A 27625-nucleotide genomic window follows, 5' to 3' on the forward strand; every position below is an offset into this window, starting at 1 on the left:
TTAATATCTTTTAATGTCCTGTTCAACGCCTCAAGCGAATGTTTGTGTGCCATGGTACATTCATCCCAGATGATAATTTTACACTGTTTTAGCACTGTGGCTATGGACGATTGTTTTTTTATGTTGCACACTGCGTCAGGGTTATTTTGAATATTTAGTGGTAGCTTAAATACTGAATGAGCTGTTCTGCCTCCATCCAATAAAGTTGCCGCAATGCCCGATGATGCAACGGCCAATGCGATGCCATTATTGGATCGTATTTTGGCGAGAATTAGCGAAATAAGGAATGTCTTGCCAGTTCCACCTGGTGCATCTAAAAAGAAGAACCCACATTGTCCTGCTGAAACTGCGAGCATAATGCGGTCGTAAATGGTTCTTTGTTCCTCGTTCATTAGTGGGACATTGCGAGTAACAATCGCCGCCGTTTCTACAGTGTTGTACTGCATTTTACGATTCATTTCAGTGTTCATTAAATCAGTTGCACCTTGATTTGGCGTATTCATACCGAAATGACTGAGTGGTAAGTTGGCAATGATAATGCAAAGATCCTCAATAGCAATCAATGCTTTATTGTACATATCGTCGCTGAATGTTATCGCTAGATCGTTACACCGTGTACGATGTTGATGCAATATATCATCAGTCATTGAATCTTTGTGATTATCCCACAATATCTCTGCTCGGGCTGGAAAACATGTAGTCAACATTATAGCGAAGAAGAACTATAGCGAATAGTAGACGAATTTGTATTGAGTGCAAGGCATGCATTTTTATACGTTGTGTACTGTTGCCCATTCACTTTACGTATATCTTGAAATGACAATGGGCCAGTAATATTAACCAATAATAGTCGAAGATGAAAGCACTCAGTTTGTCTTGGATTCACTGTAAATACTCGCCCCAAGGCGTTTGATTTGAATAAATTGGGGCATGCATCAACTGGTGAGCCTTGCTTGCGGGGTATCCATTGTTTTGTTTGAGCCCATGTGAAATAGCGTGGTACTTGTGAATAGAGTAAAGTACGTGCAAAGGCACCAAAATCATCCGTACTATTACAAAATTCAAAAAATTCAGTGAGTAGTTTTTGGTGGATTTATAGCACGATCAATCGCTGTCTCGTTCGTGAAATATACACGCTGACCATTTTCAAGATAAACGGCTAACTGAACAACTGCTGGATCCCGTTCATGAATTGGAAAACCAAAGATACGCCAAACAGCTTCATTGGAGCTGATGTACCGACCTATTTGGTAGAGCGTTATTTCATCGTTTTTATATACTGGAGGAGCATTCACATTGGTATTTTCCACTCTAAACACCGCCATGTCACTGCCTTTGTGGACATACTTGCAAATGTATTTGATGCTCTTCACAGAACTGCAGAACTCAACATTAATATGAGCATTGTATGTTTTGCTCAGCAGGGGCGAATATGGCACGACCCTACGATTGTCAATATCAATGTCTGTGTTGCTGATGTTTTTAATAAATGATTGTCCGGCATTATCTGGATTCCTCCGACGATATATTGGATATCCGTCGACATTTGTGATTCTATCGTTAGTGAAATCTTTAGGGAAATTTTTTGTACATTTTCCATCTGACATGCAAGGCGATGAACGATTAAAAGTACCGCATGGGCCATGAATCATGTTTGCTGTAACAATATCAAACAGCAATTGATCAGTAGATGGATCGGGAATTTCTGCAGAAATTATATTATTTATTTCTTCAGGACGGATTTTGTCGATTAACCAAACCAAAATGTGGGCATGAGGTAATCCTCGCTTTTGCCACTCAACCGACTACAGCCAGCAACGTGTGGGACCGAATACATGTGATTTAGTAATAAAATTTATTAATGACTTCAGCTTTTGTCTAAACACACGTGCTGTAATGTCATGACGATGTATTGCATTTTGGCCAGGCAACAACAAAGATGTAATCTCTGGCCATTTTGGATTACATGTGAACGTGATAAATAAACACGGTCGCCTATATTCGCGCACGAAAGTCAGAGCATCCTGTATATACTCTTGCATATGACGTGGACTGCTTACGTACGATGATGGTAGAATGACAGAGTTACCAATTTCGGCGGCGTCGGCGTTGTTGACAATAGCGTCTCGCAAGTGAATGTACTCTTCCACACGTAGCTTGAGTTGATTATATCGTAAGTATCGTAGTCGTTCGCCTTCTATCTTCGCGTACATGTCGACCATGAATTGTTGACAAAGCTCTCGAAATCGTAGAATGACGTTATCCAGCCCGCGTCTAATCATCAATCTATACCCATAATAATCCTTCAAGCTAACGTTCTTGTTTGTTTCGGCTCCTGTAATAATATATTCATAAATATTAATTTAAGTTAATTGCGTTTAATAATTTAATTGCTTTGTTAAAAGTGTAATAATCAAATTCATAACCAATGAGCCTATTTTATGATAAACTTGGCCTCTGATTTTAAATGTAGAATTGTATTGTTGACCATTTGCATTAGTATTTTGAACTATTTTTGTTGCTCCGAACGATGTCATTTGAAAGCATGAGTTGAATGTTCGAATGGACTTCAGGAACACGTTAGAATTTGGATCTGTGCTGATAAGCAAACCGTTCAATGGTTCCGGTGGTGTTTCAATTACAGCTAGTTGTACCTTCCCTGATGCGCAACACATCCCGGCTGGTTTATTTTTGAATTTCAAAGCATGACAATACGGGCATTCTTTGTCCATAGCACCAGTTACTACTTTTGAATGAGCATAATATTCAATATCGGGCTCATACTGGAATGCTAGACGCAGAAATTATGTAGCTACAAATGCTCGATGTGCCTGTTGGCGTTGTTGGTCATTCGCTCTGCGTCTATTGACAGTAAAACGGTGTGATTGTCGTTGTTCTAATCTCATGACTTCATTGCGTTCAGCTCGTGTATCGCCTGATTGTTCTTGACGCAATTGCGCCATTCTCACACGCGCTCCAGTATTTTCTTCCTGAACTTGTTCTTCGGTTCTTTGGGCTCTTCTATTTCGAATGCTTCTAGATTTATTTGTATCACGGCTCAAATTGGCCCCTTTGCGTTTTGTTGGCATTATTCACTGTACAATACAAAACACACATGAATAGAACTGATTGAATTATTTAATTATTATATTAATCATTTATTTTATCTTTGATTACATTAAATATACTTGTAAAAATTAGATAGTTTCACGAAAGCGAAAAATTTTATGTTTCTTAATTATATCGAAAATACATATTGTTAGAAATAGTGGAAAAAAAAATTCTGTCGAAGTTAGAGCTCTTATAAGTAAACACAAAAAAAAATTTCCCAATTGTAATAAAATCTAACTTTCACCGAATTCGTTTTTCACCATTCCCAACAATATTTTCGTTATAAATAAGAAAGAATAATTTTTGATTTTATAATAAACGTAAAAAATAATTTATACTTACAACTCAATAGCCGTTGATTGCGGGAACTCGTGACACGTGTTGAGTATTTTAGAGGTTATGTAAGTTACTTAATTAACTGATCGTGCGATTTACACTCAAAATTAATAATTTTATTAGTTATTAAGAATTAATTATATTCAATAATATTAGTTATTAATAAATAAATAATAAAGTTACTCGAGAATATATTTGATATGAGAGTTACACTGAGATAGTAAAAATGTTTAACTACTACGCTTGAAGCATAAACACTAATAATAGCCGAAAACTGTAGAAGTAACATCCCTACTCCGTGCTGTTAACAGGGTGAGAAGTGACACCGGTAGACACATGGAGGGGATAACTTACCAAGTGATAATAATTGATGTTATCGAGCGGGATAGAAAATGATAAAATTATGAAAATGACTATTAAAAAGCAAGGGTTGGTGATAAAAAAGTGCAAATTTAGAGTTGTATGTATTTTTGATGCCACATAATAAAAAAATTAAAAAAAAAAAATTTTATCAAAAAAATAAAAAAAAAATTTTTAGGGTGAACACCCCTTATCACTTAGAGGTTAGAAAAATAGATAGTAGCCGATTCTCAGGCTTACTGAATATGCGTAAAAAATTTCATGAGAATCGGTCAAGCCGTTTCGGAGGAGTATGGGAACGAACATTGTGACACGAAAATTTTATATATTAGTTTAGATATATGGAACTATATATAATCTTGCGTGGCGCTATATTGATCCATATATAGTCATATATAATTATATATGACCTCATATATAATTCCATATATAATCATGTTTGATTATATATAATTATGTACAATTATATATAGAACTCTATATAATCTCGCTTGGTTGTATATTGCTCCATATATAGTCATATATGATTATATATAATCATATATGATTATATATAATTGTATATAATTATGTATTTGATTCCATATATAATCATATATGATTATATACAATTATATATGATTATATAGATAAATTTTTTCGCGGGTATGTATCTTATATATCTGTATATATAAGCGTTCAGCTGACCGGTCGCAACTGCAGTTGCGTCTGCAAGCTTTTCTTCCTGCAGTTTATCCTCTTTTTTTTTGCACAGTTTCTTTGTTTTAGAAAACTCTCTTTCTCTGCATGTGCGTTTCTTCATCTTAACATCACCTTCTTTGCTTAATCTTTGTCTATCGTTGTCAGTTGGAAATTTATTTTGGTCTCTGCATCTGGAGCGTCTATACTGCAGTTTCTATCATAGTCCCTTATTCCTGGCGGTACCCTCTTATAGAGCGTCTATACCGCAGTTTCTAACTAAATCACGCTAAAAATTTTAGATTTATTTCAATTGAATTTAATCTGCCTGATTACTCGGCTTAGCGTCCATCTTGCATTCCAGAGTGGATTTGAGATAGGAATATCAGCTTGGCTAAATTTCTCAAGGTCGAAATTTTATTATAATTTTTCTCAATAAGTTTTTACTGGAATTTGGAAAAATTTCTTTATCGAAGTCTTGATCAATTTTAATTTTAGTTTTTATAATTCTCTAAATTAAATTTACTAATTTATAATTTATTTTAAATTTCGAATATTGATTTTATTCGTAATTTTTTTTTACTTTCAACTTTTAGAATTATTTAAATTTTTAGAGATTAATTTTAGTTATTAATTTAATTTTAACTTGAATAATATTTTGCGTTAATTTTGATTTATTTTAAAATTTATTAAGCGGAATTTATTTTTGCTTTTAACTATTAATTTGGTTTTCAATTAATTTTAATTTTATAAATTTTATTTTAATTTTAACTTAAATTATTTAATATTTTAATTTATAATTTTAACCTCCTTTGATTTTAATTTTAATTAATTTGAATTTTGAGAATTTATGTTAATCTTAAATTTCAACTAAATTATTTCTAACCTCGATTTTATAAATTTAATTATTAAATAAAATCAATTATTAATTAATAAATCTAATGATTGGAAGAAGGAACCTGGCCAGTGCCTAGTATTTCCTCGAGCAGCGTAGTTTATTTCACAGAGGTTAATTTTCGATACCTGGGATTGTTATAAAATTCCTGGAGACTTCAGATGTTTTCCAATTCGTAATCAGGTCCCGGTGCAATAGCTACAACAATCTCCAGTGTGGCTGCTTCGTTTTCTTTCTAAGCTGCTCACGGTTATTTTTCGTCGTTGTTAGTTATCTGTAAGCACAGTACTGTTATAGTAATTATTTAGATTTATTTAAGCCGGCTAAATGCCTAGCAAAAATAAATACAAGTTATTAATGATGGCTATCGCTTCGTTCCACAGTAGGTTCGAAGGACAGAAATAATTACCTTGTGTCTTCAGAATTCTGTGGCTGCTTTGTCGGGTTCCGTCTTCACAATGTCTGCTCTCCGTGCGACAACTTCCTTTTGTCTCGGTGCGGTCTTCTCCCCACTCTCGAATCACTTACACTCTAGGTCCCAGAACTTATTTTATCAAATTTTCACTGCGCGAGCATCTTAGATCACAGCGCCCTGTGATCCGTCGATAATTAACCATAGACAGGGTGAGGGCCTTCAATAGATAATAAAGGAGCCCCGTGACATTCCCCCCTGCCAGACGTTCACCAGGGCGTCGTTACAGATGATCGCGGTTTCCAGGTTTGGCTAGAACAATCGATCTGGACTAAGAACTCCAGAGCAAAGTCAATGCGTAATACCAATGGGTGTCCTAGGCTTGGCAAGACACTGAAGTCTTGCTCACCAGCACCAGATCCAAGTCGTATTATGGATAGTGCTCCAACAGCACTCTGGCACAAGGTGTGATTGGCCAGTAATATTCCTGATAGACACAGGAATTCTAGCGGTCACGGTTGGAGCCTGAGGACCAGTCCAAGGGATAAATTTCCTGCGACTCGCTAAACTATGTTGGATTTCAGCTGGTAGTGGATAACCTTGCAAAATATGAGGAATGAAGACTTGTCTTGACATGTTTATTGACGCTAATTGGTCTGCCTGCTCTTGGGAGTCGGATTGAATCCAAGATTCATCCAAGTGGCACCGGGCACTTTCTGTTGGCTTAAGACAAGGATCAATCTCTTCTTCCTACTCTCCTTTGTCTTTTTGGTCATGTTCAGTATTTAATGAACCCAAAAATATTTTATTATTAGTAATTAAGCTTTCTAGTCTTACCACTTCAGCTGAAGGTAGCGGATTTTCCAATATCTGGACTGCCTGAGTGAGTAACTGCAGAGTTTGACCCTCGTTAATAGCATCGAAGTTGATTTAATCGACAAATTCGGAGAGACTGAAGTTTTGTCTGGTAGAAGATTTGACGGCGATGGTAAATTGTTTGCCTGTGCTTTCTCTACTTGGTAATATTTAATTCAGAGTCTTGTTGTACTTCCTGCTCGTCTTTACTTTGTTTGAGCGGTGATAATTCCTCTAATCCAGATGACAATTTCTCAGAGGTCTTGGTGTCAATCCTCTTGTTAAAGTTTCTCTGGGTTGATCCAGGATGAAGTCGTGATCCACCCTTAGGCGTTTTTCTTTGCCATTTTCTTGGGATGAACCTGGATCTGTCTGAGTTTCTTATTGTCTCTGCTTCTCTGTGACTTTCGGTTGGTGATTATCTGCCATAATTATTACCATGTTGCAGTTTTGACGAGTATGTCCTATACCATAGCACAAGTTGCAGACTTCCCGTCTTGGATTTCCACATACCTCGAACATGTGACCAGGTATACCACAATTGAAGCAGGGCCTAGGTCCTATTAGGTGTGGAATATTTTGGTATCCTACGCTGCTTAAGGTCTGATTCGGGTTAACTACCTGAAGAGATGGTAGAGCGAACTGTACTGGCGAAGGTAGTTGTCGAGGTCGGTATGGTGCAGCGTGATAAGCTGGACTATTATTTCGGTGTTGGACCCCGTATCGGCTATCATAGATCGTCACTCCAGGAGCCATGATGTCGTTGAAGCTCGAAAACTCCAATTCCTCTAATTCAAGCGTAATTCCATTAGGTTGGACTTGCATCATTAGGGTGTCCGTTATTTCCCAAGTTGACTTTTTTTTCGCGATCGCCCCCTGGATTTTTAGTTCTTGACCTAAAAAAAAATATCTTACCCAAATAAGCTCTTAATTACCAAATTGAACCGTGCCGAAGTCGAGTTACATTTCCCATTTAAATAACATGGGAATTTGGAACTTTTTGCAATTATTTTTTTTTCTTCAAAAAAATAGTCACCACGATTATGATCGGTGCATATTCTGATGAGAAATTGAATGCTCTACAAAAAAGTTCTCTTATAATTTTTCGATAAAATCATTCCTTTAGAAGTTATTTGTGGTTAAAGTTGTGTTTATAGTTATTATCATAGTTTTGCAGTCTTGCTGTAAAGTTTTTTGTGTTATAATCATTTATTTTATCTATAAATGTTCCAAAAATTTTATCAAAATGATTAATAGTTACAGTAACGTTAACAATACGATGTATTGAATACATTTTTAATAATATTGCCGCTTATTTGTATTTTTTCTGTCTCTATTCACATTTATTTGTTAAGCAATTTTTAGTCGCATTATGATAAGTATTCATGAATTTGTTTGTTTTCGTTTTCATGAATAATTTGCACTAAATATTGTTTTTGTTCTTTTTTATGCGTTAAATTGTTGATGTATTTTTGAGTTCATCGAAGCGCTCTTTCGGCTACATCGTTAACAATTGTAGATTATTAACAATGTCTAATCCTTCCAAACAATCATTATTGGTGGCTCATGTCTCAAAGTTAATCTCTAGCAATTTTTTATTTATGTTGAATCAAAAAAAAAATTTTCATCGATTTGAATTAATAAAAATTAATTTATTTAAGAAAGAAATCAATATCTTTTTTTTTTGAATTGATAATTCCATTATCTGCATTAACTATATAGCGTTCAGGGGGAATCAAAATCGAAATTTTCATCACATTTTAATAATTTAACGTAGTTGGATCCTGCAAGACATATTTCAAGAAAATTATGAAATTTTTTTTATTGAAAGATAATTATATTAATGATTCACCACCAAAATTTCAGATCAATTCACCACATTGTTTTTAAGCAATGAATTTTCGAAATTGCAACATTTACACGCAAAGGTATAGAAAGATGGTGAAGTTATATAACTTTTATATGTGAAGTTATATACAATAGTATGAAGTTATATACTATAGTATGAAATTATTTGCATCACTCGAGTGGTATGGAAGATTTCATACTAACTTTACCATCTCTCTATACCTCTGCGTATAAATGATGCAATTTCGAAAATTAATTTCTCAAAAACGGTGTGGTGAATCGATCTGAAATTTTGGTAGTGAATTGTTAATATATTTATTTTTCGATAAAAAAAATTTCATAATTTTCTTGGAATATGCCTTGCAGAACCCAACTGTCTTAATCATTCTTCGTTTTACGTGAAGTTATGTATTTGAATCGAAAAAAGTCAAATCAGCTTTTTCACCAGTTAAACACCACAGATGGTTTTTGAATTTGTGCTATACTGCCTCAGAAATTTTCTTAACGGTCGTCTTGTAATGATACAGTCTTTATATAATTTATATCTTGGTATAGAGCTGATGCTGCAAGAGGTGCCAAAAACCAAAATGATACATAAAGAAATACTATGAATGAACAAATATCCAAAAGATTTTGTTGCGTTTCAAGATCTAACTCGAAAATGTCCCGAAAAATATATATTTTCAGTGAATAAATCGCTTTTGACATCTAGCGTGCATGGTGAAATGCAACTGGTTTATAAAATTTGATTTCATTGGCACTCTAATAATGCAACTAAAAATTGCTTAATAAATAAATGTGAATAGAGACAGAAAAAATACAAATAAGCGGCAATATTATTAAAAATGTATTCAATACATCGTATTGTTAACGTTACTGTAACTATTAATCATTTTGATAAAATTTTTGGAACATTTATAGATAAAATAAATGATTATAAGACAAAAAACTTTATAGCAAGACTGCAAAACTATGATAATAACTATAAACACAACTTTAACCACAAATAACTTCTAAAGGAATGATTTTATCGAAAAATTATAAGAGAACTTTTTTGTAGAGCATTCAATTTCTCATCAGAATATGCACCGATCATAATCGTGGTGACATTTTTTTTGAAGAAAAAAAAATAATTGCAAAAAGTTTCAAATTCCCATGTTATTTAAATGGGAAATGTAACTCGACTTCGGCACGGTTCAATTTGGTAATTAAGAGCTTATTTGTGTAAGATATTTTTTTTTTACGCCAAGAACTAAAAATCAAGGGGGCGATCGCGAAAAAAAAAATCAACTTGTGAAATAACGGACACCCTATTGCATCATGCCAAAACGTGGCTTCTCAGTTTGTTTTGCTGTCTTGTTTAAAGAAAGAGACTGGCCCGCTTCTTACGTGTAGCTTCATGAATCGCATTTAATAGATCTTCGTAGGAGAATACAGGCCTGGCAAACACCAGAATTCTTAATTCATCAGTCAGGTGGTTCCGAATGCACGCTACTTGCTCGGCAGCTGGCGGAGGAGCCATCATTACCTGATACTTTTGCTGTACATTCAGAACAAATTCAGTAGCATTTTCACCTGGTTGCATCCTCATTCTGCTGATCTCCATGAGGAATTGATGGTCTGTGGCTGAGCTGCCGAAGGCTTTTCTGATCTTCTCCTTAAACTGTGCGAAGTTTGACCATCTGTAGTAACTCGTTTCAACCCATCTGGCAGCTGGTCCTTTTAACGTGTGACTCACTACTCTGAGTAGTTCTGCTTCTGTCCACCCTTTGCGATGTGCTCGGGCTACGAGAGCGTTAACAAAGTCATTTGCTGACATTCCTGGTTGAAGAAAACTCAGTCCAGCCATCTGAAAGCTGTCTTTGATGTATTTTCAACGATTGTTGTTGTATGCAAGGACTGGAGCTAGGTTTGGCATTTCCGGCGGGCTCCCATTGGGAAAGGTTGCCTGGTGAAAAACTGTTGGATACGCTCCTTGATGACTTACATTAACTCCAGGTGGAGCTAGGTTCGGCATTCCCGTTGGGAAAAGCTGCCTGGTGAAAAACCGTTGAATTAAACCTTTGTTGATTTACGTTCGCTCCAGTTGGTGTTGGTGGTGGCCTTTGTCTTTGTTGTTGGGTAGTTTGTAGCTGTAGAAACTGATTAATCAGTCGTGTCAGCTGTTCTGGAGTCATCTGAGCTGTTTGGTTCGACTGCCGTGGAACGGATGACTGTTGTCTTGACTGGTTTCTTACTGGTTCTGACATTGTTCAATTCTGGTTTCGTGTTCTCGTATTTTGTTGATCTGACAGTGAAGCTTGTTGTCTGTCTCTGTGTGGTGATGGTTCACGCGACGAGTTCCTAGGTTGACCTGCGCAGATTAAGTTCCGTCGCGTTCCAGTCTGCTAGTGAGAATGTCACGTTCATTCCTGGTGTCTCTCTAACTTACTTCCTGAGTTGTTCAATTAATGTTCTATTTTGTTCATTAATTGTCCTCTGATTTGCTGTCATCTCATTGAAACGTTGCGACTCTCGTGCCATTTTATCTAGCCAGTCTAACATGCCAGGTGTTGTCTCGTCAAATTGTGACTTGTTATTGCCGTCAGAGAACATCACGTTCTGTCTTGTTGATCTTATCTGTGTTGATGAGGCTTGAGTTCCCTGATTATTTTGATGATCATCGTAGTTATTTAGATGATCCTCGTCGTTTATAACATCAATTGTCAGCATATTTTGTTGTCCTTTAGATTCTTCCAATTGTTGTCTTTCAAACGCTCCTGATTTTATTGTATCTGATCTTCCTGGGTTTACCCGGTTATAATTGCCCATTGCCCGTTACAATTGACAGACCAATTAGCGTCAATAACCATGTCAAGACAAGTCTTCATTCCTCATATTTTGCAAGGTTATCCACTACCAGCTGAAATTCAACATAGTTTAGCGAGTCGCAGGAAATTTATCCCTGGGACTGGTCCTCAGGCTCCAACCGTGACCGCTAGAATTCCTGTGTCTATCAGGAATATTACTGGCCAATCACACCTTGTGCCAGAGTGCTGTTGGAGCACTATCCACAATACGACTTGGATCTGGTGCTGGTGAGCAATACTTCAGTGTCTTGCCAAGCCTAGGACACCCATTGGTATTACGCATCGACTTTGCTCTGGAGTTCTTAGTCCAGATCGATTGTTCTAGCCAAACCTGGAAACCGCGATCATCTGTAACGACGCCCTGGTGAACGTCTGGCAGGGGGGAATGTCACGGGGCTCCTTTATTATCTATTGAAGGCCCTCACCCTGACTATGGTTAATTATCGACGGATCACAGGGCGCTGTGATCTAAGATGCTCGCGCAGTGAAAATTTGATAAAATAAGTTCTGGGACCTAGAGTGTAAGTGATTCGAGAGTGGGGAGAAGACCGCACCGAGATAAAAGGAAGTTGTCGCACGGAGAGTAGACATTGTGAAGACGGAACCCGAGAAAGCAGCCACAGAATTCTGAAGACACAAGGTAATTATTTCTATCCTTCGAACCTACTGTGGAACGAAGTGATAGCCATCATTAATAACTTGTATTTATTTTTGCTAGGCATTTAACCGGCTTAAATAAATCTAAATAATTACTATAACAGTACTGTGCTTACAGATAACTAACAACGACGAAAAATAACCGTGAGCAGCTTAGAAAGAAAACGAAGCAGCCACACTGGAGATTGTTGTAGCTATTGCACCGGGACCTGATTACGAATTGGAAAACATTTGAAGTCTCCAGTAATTTTATAACAATCCCAGGTATCGAAAATTAACCTCTGTGAAATAAACTACGCTGCTCGAGGAAATACTAGGCACTGACCAGGTTTCTTCTTCCAATCATTAGATTTATTAATTAATGATTGATTTTATTTAATAATTAAATTTATAAAATCGAGGTTAAGAATAATTAAATTAAAATTTAAGATTAAGCTAATTTCCGAAATTCAAATAATTTAAAATTAAAATCAAAGGAAGTTAAATTTATAAATTAAAATATTAAGTAATTTAAGTTATAATTAAAATAAAATTTATAAAATTCAAATTAGTTTAAAATCAAATTAATGGTTAAGTGCAAAAGTAAAATCCGCTAAATAAATTTTATAATAAATTACAATTAAATTGAAATTAACGCAAAATATTATTTAAGTTAAAATTAAACTAATAACTAAAACTAATCTCCAAAAATTAAAATAATTCTAAAAGTTAAAACTGAAATAAATAATTAAAATCAATCTTTAAAATAATTCTAAAAGTTGAAAGTGAAAATTATAATTAGAATCAATCTTCGGAATTTAAAGTAAATTTCAAATTAGTAAATTAAAATTATAAAATTATAAAAGCAAAAATTATCATTAATTTAAAAATTGTTCAAGACTTCGATAAATAAATTTTTCCAAATTCCAGTAAAAACTTATTGAGAAAAATTATAATAAAATTTCGACCTTGGAAAATTTAGCCTAGCTAATATTCATTTCTCAAATCCACTCTGGAATTCAAGATGGACGCTAAGCCGAGTAATCAGGCAGATTAAATTCAATTGAAATAAATCTAAAATTTTTGGTTCCAAGAAAGTTTCTGTGATATTAATAACAATAATAAGATTGAGAAAATGAAATATAATTATTTATCGAAGTCAAGGTTAGGAACCGGGATTTGAATTTGATTCCCAGGAAGGTATATTGTGAAACGCGAGTATTGAGGAATATTGTTAATTAAAATTAAGTGAGTTAAATATTGTTATTAGAAATCGTGTGATAATTGGGTAAATTGTTTTATTAAAAAGTGTGTGTGTGTGGAAATATTTTACATTATATACTCCTCGTTCACGGGCTGTCGAGGAGGTTAGTATTAGCGGGTTGTCGACTAGTTTCATGGTATCCTCCTCTGTCCTAGTCGACTTCAGGTTCCTTAGTCCCGTAGTGAGGGTCCGGGCGACAGCGAAAGGGCTAAGGACGGTTTGAACCTTGGGCAAGGGTCCGGGCGACCACCCAAGGTCAGATCTAGAGTCTTAGAGCGTGAGGGTCCGGTGGACAGCGCGATTTAGTTATAAACTGTGGTATAGACGTTCCATAAGAGGGTACCGTCAGGAATAAGGAACTATGATAGAAACTGCAGTATAGACGCTCCTTATGAGGGTACTGTCAGGATTAAGACTTTTGATATTTTATAAGAGTGTGTGTGTGTGTGCGAGTTAATATTTGATTATTGTAAAAGTAGTTGAATAAATTTGGAGTTAAATTTAAAAGTAATTGTTGTTATTTTTGTCAGCCTAATTATAATGTCTCTCGACCCTTAGATATCTCTCATTGCTTGGACCGGTTCTGGAAACCGTGATAAAAATTCCAGTGGCGCCCTTAAATTTTAAAAATTAAAAAAGGGGGTGACATAGTAGCAGGAATCTACCGTTACAGTATGTGTGTGTGTATGTATGTATGTGTGTGTGAGTGTGGCCGTATGTAAACCTCTCATAGCTTTTGAACGGTTCGACCGATTTCATTGCGGTTGGCGTCATTCGAAAGGGCTTGACTAAACTTAGATTTTAAATACCATTTGGACCAATTCGAATCAATAGATTTTGAGAAATCTCAAAAAAACTACAAAAAAAAATTTTTTGAAATGTGGTGTTTTTGGAATTACTTTTAAATGGCTTTACCAATCAATTCCAAAATCTGATCAGCTCTTAAGATAAAAAAAACCAGGTCGATCACCGCAAGCCCGGTCAAAATCGGTTGATTCGTTCGTGAGTTATGGTTGTCGAAAAAAAACAGAAAAAATTGTTTTTTCGCAATTACTTCGAAATTCCTGGCTCGATCGATTTAAACTTGAAGATTCTTTATGGGACTTTAAAAACTGCATCGAATGCCGCTAACCGCGTGAAAATCGGTTCATTCATTCAAAAGTTATTGCCGTTTAAAAATTCAAAAAATTGTGTTTTTTGTCGATCTTCGGGGTACGACCTAGGGGTAGTTCCGCAGTGAAGTAATCTTCAAATTTTTTTTTACGTGAGAAAAAGTTTCCATCCTTTATCCGGGTCGTCAGATCTTTTCGTTAGATACTCCAAGTACATCAACTTTTTTGGTTTTTAAAGATTTTTTTTAATTTCGAGACGTTAATGGGGCAAAAAAACTTCAGATTTATATTCAGTGGAACAAAATACATAAAAATCATACTCAATCTGAATTCAAAAAGTTTTTTTCACCTTGATAATTTCGATTTTTCATGATTTATTGCAATTTTTTTTCGGTTTTGAGCAATTTTTTTTTATTTTGACGGCTTAACGGGCTAATTAACGTTCAGATTTAGATTCAGTAAATTGAAATATATAAAAATCAATAAAAATCATACTTGATTCGGGTCCACAACAATTTTTCATCTCTGTGACTGCAGTTTTTCGTAATTTTTTTTGGTTTTTGCAATTTACTCAAATCTGAAAGGTGACCGGGCCAAACGGACTTCGAAGTCGGATTCAGCGGGTTGAACTTTCTTTTTGTGTGCTGGTGTTAGAGGTCGTCCACATATTACGTCACGCATCAGGGGGGGGGTAGGGGTCTAGACAAAACGTTACTAGTTGTGACTTGAGGGGCCTAGGGGTTTCTTTCAGTGTGACATCACACTCCAGAGTTACAAATTAAAAAAAAATTTTTTATGTTTTCGTAGTATTTATCGACGTGAGATCAGTATAGTATTTGATATTTAGTTATATTTCGTGCCGATGCGTTTGCAGCGACATTTTATTATCATGTGATGGTTCAGAACTCAGAAAGTATTTTTTGAACAAGCAAATATACGTATTCAATAATTCAGCATTGGAAGTAATTAATAAAATAAATTGTTGAAAAGATCATTAAAGATCAATTGGTTATAATAAAAAACTATGGAACGGTAAGTTCTTATGTTCAACTCGAATGATATGCTTATGACAATTGATGTAAACATACTTTCACATTTGTGTATATATATCTTTGAGCTTCTACAAAATAAAAATACGTTATTTTCAATTTTTATAAATAATTTTTTTTTCTAATCGAAGATTTTTTTTAATTTATAAATTCTAAAAATATTTATTTATCGATTAGAATTTTAGGTTAACTGTACATTTTATAATTTTTTGATTTTAATATATTACAGCAAAATCAATGATGATAGAGCAGATCTTTATTAACGACTTTATAGCGTTATTAAAATTGCATACCCCGAAAAATCTAAACAATTAATTCAAGTAAAGACAAACACACTTTGGACAAGTTTGAAATGTAGGGAGAAAGAAAAAGGAGAAAATTTTGTGTCAATTGTTAATGAAGAAATCACTTCCTTGAGAAGAGAAGCTACAAAAAAAAAGTTAAACTCACCATTGATAAAATTTCTGACAACTTCAAACAGTAAGAATCCACAAATTAAAAGGAGTGAGAATGATTTTCAATCGCCAAGTACAAGTTTGATAGTAGCTAGTAAGCCTTTGATGATTACTTCGATATCTCAGAGTGATGTTGACACCAAAAACGACGAATCGGGTTTTGATAATCTTGAACTTTTTCGCCCAACTCCAGCCCAAGATTTTAATTAAAAAAATATTTCTAATCTTGAACGACAAATATCTGATATAACTAAAGCACGAGATGCAGGATTTAATTATGAAGACAACGGAAAGCAATTGAAAGCTCTAAGAGAAAAGTTAGCTACTGAAAATCGACAATTAAAAAAAAGACAAAACGCTGCAGAAATAGAGAAAAAACATCGACTAGAAAAAAAGCAAAAACTTGATGAAGTTTGTGAAAAGAATCCAGAAATTGTAAAGGAGTTAAAAATTAAAGACAAACCAGGTAAGCCTCGACTTGAAGATGAGCAGCCAGAATTATTGAAAGCTATTGCAGATATAGCAATTTTTGGAGGAGCTGTTGATGATCGCAGAAGAACTAATCTTATTAGAAGCTGTAAGATATAAACGCAACTCACTGAAGAATTGAAAAAAGACTGTTTTAATGTAAGCCGAAGTGGTGTCTATTTACGATTATTAACTCGTCGTTCTAATACTATGGAAGGTCAACGTCACATTACAACTGTGTCGGTAAAACATTGTCGTTCTCAAGCTGATCAACATCGTAAGCATAAAGACACGAACTTTTGCTTTAGCACTATCCGTGATTTAGAAACAATAGCATCATTATTAGGACCGCAGCAAGTGTGTTTTCTATCACAAGATGATAAAGCTCGTGTCCCACTTGGTATTACTGCGGCTAAAAAGCAGGCTCCGATACTTATGCATGTTGAGTACCGTGTTACTCTTCCTGATCACGATTGGGTAGTCGCCGAGCGTCATAAATTAATTACTTCGGTCTATGCTGGAATTATTATACAACCCAATGGTGAAGGAAGACCCAATGCAGTGGGTTACTCTGGACCTACTTATATAGCCATACGAAGTGGAAAACACAGTTCATCGTCACCTGAAAGTCACGCTAGTGACTTGAAACATCTTCTCGACTTAGCTGATTTTCAAATGATTACTAAGACGCCACAAGGGCTTATTAAGCCCATTCTAATTCTTACAGTAGACGGTGATCCTGACGAAAACCCTCGCTATCCACGAGTTATAGCTAATGCAATAAACCATTTTAAAGAGTTAAATTTAGATGCTCTATTCATTGCTACAAATGCACCTGGAAGAAGTGCGTATAATAGAGTTGAGCGCAGGATGGCTCCTCTTAGTAAAGAACTTGCTGGTCTTCTCCTACCCTATGATCATTTTGGGACTCATCTTAATAACCAGAATGAAACGATTGATGTTGAGTTGGAAAAGAAAAATTTTGAACATGCGGGAAAGATTTTAGCAGATATTTGGAGCTCTATGATGGTCGATAAAAATCCAGTAGTTGCTGAGTACATTGAACCTCAAGATTATGAATCTGTAGAGTTACCAGATGCTAGATGGTATTATCAGCATGTCCGAGAGGCGCAATATGTCTTGCAAATCGCAAAATGTGATTCTATTGATTGCTGTGTGCCTAAACGAAGTAATCTATCTGACATTTTGCCTGACAAATTTTTAGTACCACCTTATCCTATTCATCAAGACTCAGTTTTGTGCATACCAGAAACTAGCATTGAAACCAAAAAATTTGCACCCCTTTTAGTTCGCTTAGCATTCAAAAAACATCCTGAATCGAGAGAAATGAAAATGATACCATATGATTTATACGCCCGTCTATCAAATCACAGCTTGTCGGAAGATGTTGCGTAAAATGTGGTTTGTATTATGCTTCAATAAAATCAGCTGTAAAACACTGTAAAGAATTTCACGCAACTTAATCTACGAATTTTGTGAAAAAAGTTTGACCAGTTCGAGTAGCAGCACAACGAGCTCGAGAACTTATGTGTATTATTCAAAGCGATGTACGTATCCAGTTATTATTTATTATTAAAACAACAAAGTAACACTAATTATAACAAGCCTTCTGATTATTATTTTGCAGAATGGAGATCTAGATGCTGAATGGCTCAATACTGATGATGTTGAGGTACAGACATCTAGTATATCTACGGAAAAGACTGATAATATAGGATTACCTGTCATTGAGTCTATTACCGATTGGAGTTCAAATCCGTGGACATCACAAAAACCTTAATTTATTTTTGTTAGAACGTTTGGTTGTGATTTAAATTTTAAAAAAGTGAAAGTTAATATAAAAAAAGATTTATAAGTATTATATGACTATAATTGTTGCAATAACTTATATAATAAACTGATTAAAAAACAAAGACAAATTTTTAATAAATTGTATTATACAGCTGGAATATAGATTCGAAAGAAAAAAAAATGAGGGGGGGGGGTTATTGTATGGTGTGACATAATATTAGTAGGGGGGTTAATTTAAATATGATCAAGCGTGACAAGGGGGTCGGGGGGTTAAAATATTGCAAAAAAACGTGTGACGTAATATGTGGACGACCCCTTACCAATTGACTATAATTAATTAATATCGGTAATATAAGATGTAAAGTATTATTAGAGGAAAAAAAGTCTAAAATTAATAAAATTTTGCAACCCCAAAATATCTTTCTGCTTACAGTAAACATACTCGGTAGACTGGCGCTCCTTTTACAACGGATTTGAACAGAAATTGGTGCCAGACTCTACCTAGTCTGTGGATAAACCAAAAGAAAAATATTGAAGGAAAAAAATTTTTCTTCCATAAAGAATTTTTCTGTAGAGATATTAAATTATTAGGTGAATGGAAGGTAGTTGCGGATAATGTTCAGAATAGCCTAACTGGGAAAGCTCTTGACGTATAATCAAACGATCCGAGTTTGATTCCCAGTCCGGACTATCCGGATGATATTTTCGGTTATTGAAAAATTCCCAGTGAATTGTCCTTTCTTTTTCCCTTTTCTATGTTTATCATTGTTTATTAGCTATTAAAATAGCTCAGTCATCATACTCATCAAGTCTTTGAGATATAAAAACTTTTTATTGATTGAAAAAATGAGTTGATAATTCTTATGAATAATTAATCTGGTTCTTAAACATTAAATTTAAAAAACATTATTTTTTTTTGTAAATAACAAAATTTGTTATTTGTTTAAAGGAATGTGTGACATGTTCATCCAAACTCAACAGATCAATAGTGTAAACAACAACACCGGTAGCAGTAATAATATTACTGCTCATAATAAAAAGCGCAAATTGGATTATAACGTTAGCCATCCAACGATTCAACACGCATTAGTTCAATCGTCTGGTGATTATCAGGTGGATAGTAATCATTTGCAACGATATTCAGTAAGTGGTACAAGCGCCGCTTTCGTCACGCTACATAACAATGCACTTCAAAAAAGCCCTAATCAGCAAACTTTGATGCGAGCATCCACAATTAAGCTTTTAGATACTTACCAACGTTGTGGCCAAAAGGTATTTTTTTATCTTAAATTTTTTCAATTTGTCAATACTAAAATTCAAAATGTAAGAACTAAATTTTTTGATTAAGTTTTACATTTATAGCTCTTGGTCTTATTCTTCAACTGTTCTATTCTATCAATTTAAAAAAGTAAATGTGGAACTAAATTAGCAACTTTCACATTTAGCTGAAGTTGTAAGAAATTTTGACACTGGATTAGATTTATTATGCTTAACACGTACATTTCAAATTGATTTTTGAATAAGAAAAATAAAATAAATAGAAATTTATGGACGTTCCCACGAAAATCACTTTTCTCACAATCTTCCTGAAATTTTGAATACACATACTTTTAAGTGTCCTTTATACGTAGAAATTTTGCAAAATAGCCCTGGCAGTACTAAATTTGTAATTATTGACTAATGAAATTTGCATATTTAATGGTAAACCTTATCCCGATCAGTGTTGTAGCACATGTTTTCTTGAATAATAATAGTAATTTTCTTACGATTGTTTTAAAAAACTGAAAATCAATAAATAAAAATATTACGAATATCCCTAGCGGTTTCGGTTCCGCCGATAAAACTCTGTAGAAACTCTTCCGAAGCTCGGCGTAACGACGGAGTATAGTCGGCGTATATGGGGAGTAAACTCGGAGTATTGGGTGCAGTTGTGACACATAAAGACGATAGTGGTTACTTGGTGTTTGATTGGGATCGTTATGGAGTTTGATTGGAGTTTTGCTGGTTTTGAGCTCTAAAAATTATTCTATAACATCAAAAACGATCCGAAAAGAAATGTCGAAGTTATGTAAAAAAAAAACACTTCTTTCGGTTTTCTTTTGTTCACGATATCTCTCGAACGAATCAACCGATTTTGACCGGATTGTCGACAATCAGCGTAGTTTTTCAAGCTTAAGGGCGGATTAGTTTTTAAAGTTGATCGATAAAGCCGTTTAAAAGTTGCAACGGGTTTATTCTTTAGCTCTTAAGCTCGTCGGATACCAGGGTCGTTTTTAATGAAGAATATATTTATTTAATAACTATAAAAAAAAAATAAGATTAAAATAATACTAGTAATTAATTAATTAACTGCCTTGTTAATAACAAAATTTATTTTATTATTTTTGAATAGTAAATTTAATCTGGTTTAACAAAATAAAATTCAAAATTTATTCTTGTTTTATAACAAATAACAAAATAATTAAAGATTTATTAAACACAAATTTAATCAAGTTAAATAGTAAATTAGAATAATTAACAATGACTTTAATAATTATTTAAATTAAGAACTTAAATCTATAATGTCGGTAAATCAGTTTGTCTTGTAACTATTCATAACGATTGGTAAGCTAGTTTCCGGATTTCAATTTTACCATTTGTGCAAACATGAGCTAATAATTTTCAAAGCTAATATCCCATATCCTGGTGACTCGCCGTCCCCCAAGAGTCCTAACCTTTACCCAGGTACAAGCGGATAGGATCCTTCTTGCACCACCTACACGGTATAGTTTTACTACAGTACCCTTACAGAAGGTCCGAGTACTGGGAATACGGTTAATTACGGATTAATGTGTAGCCAGCGCAACACATTAACCAATAATTAATCGGTTAATTTAATCAAACTTACCTTACTATTATCCCAGCGGATCAGAGCAAGGAAGATTGATTGAGTTTTAAATCCAGCGACAACACTCACAGATAGAATCCTATGAAGGAATGAATTTTCCCCGTCATAATTTTCGCTTATAAAAGTTCGGAATAAGAATCGCCAAGCGAACAGTTCAGTATTTTCGGCGCGCTCTAGCGGTGGGACGGGAACTAAAATGATTAGCGCGAGATTTAAGTAATTATGTCCGTTTTAATATTCTTAGTCGTATGTTACAAAATTATTTGTTAAATTAAACATAAATAATGAATTAATAAAATAGATAATATAAAATTAAGTTTCTTCACAAAGTTATTCCAAAAAAACCACTTTCAAAAAAAATTTTTTTCTTAGTTTAAGATCTTTCTAAATTTCTCAAAATCTATCGGTCCGAATCGGTTCAAATTCACAGGAAATCTAAGTTTGAGGGAACTCTTTAGAATGCCGTTTAGTAGATTCCGATCAGTTTAGTCGTTCAAAAGTTATAAGCGAGTTACATAGTCACACACACACACACACACACACACACACACACACACACACACACACACACACACACACACACACACACACACACACACACACACACACACACACACACACACACACACACACACACACACACACACACACACACACACACACACACACACACACACACACACACACACACACACACACACACACACACACACACACACACACACACACACACACACACACACACACACACACACACACACACACACACACACACACACACACACACACACACACACACACACACACACACACACACACACACACACACACACACACACACACACACACACACACACACACACACACACACACACACACACACACACACACACACACACACACACACACACACACACACACACACACACACACACACACACACACACACACACACACACACACACACACACACACACACACACACACACACACACACACACACACACACACACACACACACACACACACACACACACACACACACACACACACACACACACACACACACACACACACACACACACACACACACACACACACACACACACACACACACACACACACACACACACACACACACACACACACACACACACACACATACACACACACACACACACACACACACACACACACACACACACACACACACACACACACACACACACACACACACACACACACACACACACACACACACACACACACACACACACACACACACACACACACACACACACACACACACACACACACACACACACACACACACACACACACACACACACACACATATATATATATATATATATATATATATATATATATATATATACATTAGGTGGGTCAAAAAAATCGAATAATTTTTTTTTTGACTTTATACTCTGAAAAAATAGGTTCGTAGACACCTAAATTGATTTCTCTCCAAGTATGGGCACTTAATTATAACGAAATGTTCCTCCGCTTTGCGGGTTTCTATTTTTTTCGAATAATCAGATAAAAAAATTTATATCTCGCTTCCAACTGCTTGGAAAAATATTCCGTGGCATAGACTTTGTAAGAAATTGAACGCTCTACAAAAAAGGTCTCTTATGATTTTTTCAAAACCCAACCGATTAAAAAGATATTTCTAGTTGAAGTTTGGCTATTTTAAGGAAAATATTCGTTTTTATTATGAATTTTATAAGTCGATGAAAAAAAATTATTTCGGATTGCGGAACTCATGATTTTGTAGGAAATTTACTGCTCTACAAAAATGGTCTCTTATGATTTTTTGATTAAGTGAAGCCGTTACGAGATATTCATCGTCAAACATTAACGAATATCAATATTTCCAGTTTTTGATCAATAATTCGATAAATTTTAATTTAAACTATGAGTTTCAGGAAAATTTACATAAATTTAAGTTTCGATCGATAAAGAAATGTTATAAACAATTTTTTTAATATTGTTTTCAGTCTTGAGCTTGTTTGATTGCATTAAAACAAGAAATTCGAGCATTTTTTTCGACATATAGCCGATGATTAGTTTAATTAGAAGTGAATGACATATTTCTTTGTCAAATTTAATATGAAAAGTATTGAATCAAGTGAGAAACAACCAGTATTTAACTTTTTTATAGATAAATTTTTTATTGAATTATCAATTGCAATATAATTGTCTATATTTTTAACATAACAGTACGCTATTACTATAAATAATTTCTTTTATTACAATTTGGGAATGTTTTTTGATGTTCTTTGACAACTTGCAATAAGTACTGGAATTGTTCTTCATTTTTTGTCAAGCATTGATTATATTCACTGACTAATGCAACAGCTCGCTCTGCTGAATCATTGACAACTTTTAGTTGTTGAAAGTATTCTTTATTTTCGAGATAACTCTCATTAGTAGGCCATAATTCAACATCGACATCAAGAAAGTCATACGGTAGATCGAAGATTTTGAAAAGATTTAATGACTTTTAGACACAAAGTCACTCAGAGTTCTCTGCGCCAATGAATTTAAATCTTTTTAGCAATTACAAATCTTTTAGCTTTAGAATCTGTACCTTCACGAGTATTAACAGCTTCAACAATACTTTTTACTTCTAATGGAACGCCATCGTCAAACAGTGATAAAATGGCAAGTTCATCGCTCAAATACCATAAGTGCGAAATCATTTTTTCACACGTAGCTGAAGAAATCAAAGGATTGATATGCTTGTACTCCAATAAATTTTTCATAAACTGCAAGTCATGATAAGCAGCAGTTGTTGCAGAAGTTGATGAAAACCAAGCTTTTAAATACAATGTGACTATAAAAATACAGAAATGACGAAGACCATGCAATTCTTTCTGAGAGAGTTTGAATTCATCTCTGAATAGATACATTTTCAAACTATAAATGGCCTTAGCCATCCATCTAGCATGATGAACAGCACCAGGACGTTTGAAAGAAATCTTTTCTTGAGGCATTTCTCCAAGGAAATTTTTATAATTTAAATCACAGTTAAATCATACCTGTAAAGATTTCGTAATAAAACTAGAGATTTCATCTTTTTATTCGAAATGATATCAGCAACAACAGCATCTTCAACACCAGATTTATAATTAGTTATATCTATATCATCCCAAAATTTTTAAACCTTCCAAACATCTGTACATTTGGCCCAAATGACACAGGCCAAAATACTTCAAATGCGCCCCTTAATACGATCTCAAAATGTGATGACGACATGATAACCAGATCAACTCTCTTCCCAAAATCTTTTCAATTTCCTTACATGTACCGTTGTGAATTCCTGTAGAACAATAATAGATGACTATCGTTAAATTTAGTATTTAAGAAAAATCAATGGTTATATTTCAAATCCAAACGAGTAAACGATTAATACATTTTGATAGTAAAATTCAGTAAGAAATAGAAATTAAACTAGAATGACAACAATAAAATATTTTTGTAATTGATTGATTACCTGTATTAACAGCCGTAGTGTCAAAACACATCGCCTTTGACATACTTAATAATACCCCATTCACTCAATGTTGATAAAATGGCGGATGTTTGATTAACTGCCGTCCCAGAATTCATTTTTGGAACTCCAAGTAATTGTTCAGTACCATACGCAGTTAAAAGAACCGGTAGTCGTTCCACAGATTTGGATTCAATTAGATCATTCAGCATTTTACCATCCCAATGCACTACGTATTTATCGTGTGTTTTAAAATTGTCTTTTAATCCTTGAGCAATGTCTTTTCTTTTGAACCATACGAGCTCGTTGGATGGACCTATAGCTGAGCGTTGTATCTTCAATTTTTATACCAACAGCTGATAAAACCGGAGCAATAATGAACATCGCGTTTCTACTGCTGACATTAGCTCTGTCAAGTGCAGAAACGACTTCAGGAGTTAAGACATTTATTTTTGCTCGTTTTGTCGGAATTGGGGGTTCATACTCCAAATCAGATCCAGAATTTGTAGTTCCACTTAATGTATGCGTCGAGAATGATTCTGATTTTCCACTTAAAACAATCCCATGACTGGTAGACGGTTGATTCAAGTCTGTAATAAGAGTTTATTTTAAATTAAACAGACAAAATTTCCAGTACTTATTCATTATGATGAGAAGCAATTAAACATGAGTACCAGAAACCGTCGAGTCAAATGTCATACGTAGGAATACTGATATTTATAATGCAAGTAAAGTATAAAAATGATATTCTCATTGTTTATAATAAATATAAAGGAAGTTTTACACTCCTACCTGAATTTATAACAATTATTTATCTCAGATACTTACTGCTTTCATCTATTTCCATCATATCTGTAGTTGAGTTTGACGCAGGTACAATATTCGAAAGAATCTCTTTGTGTGTACAGAATTTTTGATCCAAATACAACTTCCTAATGTTATCATCCACCCCTTTTAGGGAATTTTTACTTACAATGTCGAATAATTGTTCAAGATCAGTCTGAAACTCCTTTTCCTTTACCTTATCACTTTTCTGATTAAAAATCTTTTTGTAATTTCAACCACTCACTATGAAAACGGAGAATTTTTGACTACATTAGAAGCTCCACTCGTAGGGATCTGATTTATTTTCCACAATTCAATAACCTTGTCAGCTGAATTTTTGCACTTTGTTTGATTGAAAACTTTAAAACTTTAAGTTGATAGAAAACACTCTCATAACCTCTTTTCACTTTTGGTAACTTACGTTCAGTGAGTTTTTGCACAGGTATACCGATTAAACGTATTTCTTTATTCATTGTAGAATTATTGATAATAAATGAATTTATATGATGAGAAAATGACTTATTTCGAAAAATTGTTATTATCATGTATACGAAATGATGAGTTTTTGGAGCACTGAAAATGTACTGATAAAAAGTAGACAACGAAGATAGTTAAGAAAAACAACATAGGTGGCGCTAGCGTTAGAGTACCAACAGAAGAAGTAATGTAATTCAGAACAAAAAGCCTCTCTCACAAAAAATTTATGTATAATTGGTAGAATAAAATTTGAAAATACATACTAAACAACCGTAATAATATGAAATGCCAATGCAATTGACATTTTAAATTATTACAAATAAAGCTTACAAAAAATATCATTAGAACAAAAACTTCTTAGTGAATTTTTGAACAAATAACTCCTGTAGGAGTGACTTTTATGATAGAAATTTAAATTTATGTAAATTTTCCTGAAACTCATAGTTTAAATTAAAATTTATCGAATTATTGATCAAAAACTGGAAATATTGATATTCGTTAATGTTTGACGATGAATATCTCGTAACGGCTTCACTTAATCAAAAATCATAAGAGACCATTTTTGTAGAGCAGTAAATTTCCTACAAAATCATGAGTTCCGCAATCCGAAATAATTTTTTTTCATCGACTTATAAAATTCATAATAAAAACGAATATTTTCCTTAAAATAGCCAAACTTCAACTAGAAATATCTTTTAATCGGTTAGGTTTTTGAAAAAATCATAAGAGACCTTTTTGTAGAGCGTTCAATTTCTTACAAAGTCTATGCCACGGAATATTTTTCCAAGCAGTTGGAAGCGAGATATAAATTTTTTATCTGATTATTCGAAAAATAGAAACCCGCAAAGCGGAGGACCTTCCCGTTATAATTAAGAGCTCATACTTGGAGAGAATTCTTTTTAGGTGTCTACGAACCTATTTTTCAGAGTATAAAGTCAAAAAAAAATTATTCGATTTTTTTGACCCACCCTAATATATATAATATATGGGTTATTCCACCAAATAATAACATTTTTACGGGGCGACCCTCGCGGATTATGTTTAAAATTTATGGAGGTGTTCTCTATAATAAGAAATAAATTCCCTACAAGTTTCAGCCCTTAACATGCAGCGGTTCTGGAGTTATGATTTTTTGAAATTTTGAAAAAAATTTTTTTTTAACTTTTTTATTAATTTTTCTGAAGAAGAAAGCTTTTTTATTAAAATTCACGAAAAATCTTATCTTGTGGGAAAAATGCTCAGCTTTTGAATGAAAATATCCATTTTATTATAAACACATCAGAAGACCCTTTGAAATCCAATTAAAGTGGAAAAATTGATTTCCCCAGGAATTCAAATCTTGTGGTGCCAGTATATGTTTTTAGTAGATTTTATAAAAATCTAACTATTGCAGCCGTCCTCATGGCGCAACTTTTAAAAAATTTAGCCATTTTCTGACTCAGTTTGTCGAGCTGAGTCAGAAAATACTTATAGTTCAAAAGTTTATATATGTATGTATTTATATATATGTCGGAGAATAAAGTACAGCGAAGTATTTTCTGTCAAAGTGATGAGAATATTCTTTAGGATATTTCTATTTTTAGTAATTTTAAGAAATGTACTATTACTTTAATATTTTGTAAAATAAGTTTTAACGAAATTGTTTTATTGCGGTAGGCTTAGGCCTAGGTAGGCACATGGTGGTCAACGTAGTCGGGATCCCAGGACGATAGAGGTATCATAAAATTAATATGGAAAAGAGAAATATGCAGCAGGCAGACTATTTGAGAATAGTTGGGGAAA

General features: G+C 34.1%; 2 protein-coding genes across 8 annotated transcripts in view; one reads left to right on the forward strand and one right to left on the reverse strand.

Moving 5' to 3' along the window:
- The window catches only part of LOC123261118 (homeodomain-interacting protein kinase 2-like), a 229311-nt gene that overhangs the window by 27928 nt on the left and 173758 nt on the right, over positions 1–27625 (forward strand). For 6 of the 7 annotated variants that reach the window (XM_044722614.1, XM_044722618.1, XM_044722617.1 and 3 more), the window contains exon 2: positions 19089–19412. In XM_044722614.1, coding sequence (XP_044578549.1) covers positions 19092–19412 — 321 coding nt within the window. In that variant the 5' untranslated portion in view covers positions 19089–19091. The remainder of the gene's footprint in view (positions 1–19088; positions 19413–27625) is intronic. The other variant, XM_044722612.1, reaches the window with a different exon arrangement.
- LOC123261345 lies at positions 10369–10744 on the reverse strand. Its single transcript, XM_044722935.1, has 2 exons — positions 10571–10744; positions 10369–10527 (listed from the first exon to the last, which is right to left on the reverse strand). The coding sequence occupies exons 1-2, from the start codon at positions 10742–10744 to the stop codon at positions 10369–10371; spliced, it is 333 nt and encodes a 110-aa protein (XP_044578870.1).

This window comes from Cotesia glomerata, linkage group LG3 (assembly GCF_020080835.1).
Source record: "Cotesia glomerata isolate CgM1 linkage group LG3, MPM_Cglom_v2.3, whole genome shotgun sequence".
In the NCBI taxonomy this organism is placed as follows: domain Eukaryota; kingdom Metazoa; phylum Arthropoda; class Insecta; order Hymenoptera; family Braconidae; genus Cotesia; species Cotesia glomerata.

Coding starts and splice junctions, on each gene's coding strand:
- LOC123261345 (XM_044722935.1), bottom strand. CDS start 10,744: ATGTCAGAACCAGTAAGAAACCAGTCAAGACAACAGTCATCCGTTCCA. Junction 10,528..10,570: donor CAACACCAACTGGAGCGAAC/GTAAATCAACAA, acceptor TTCACCAGGCAG/CTTTTCCCAACGGGAATGCC.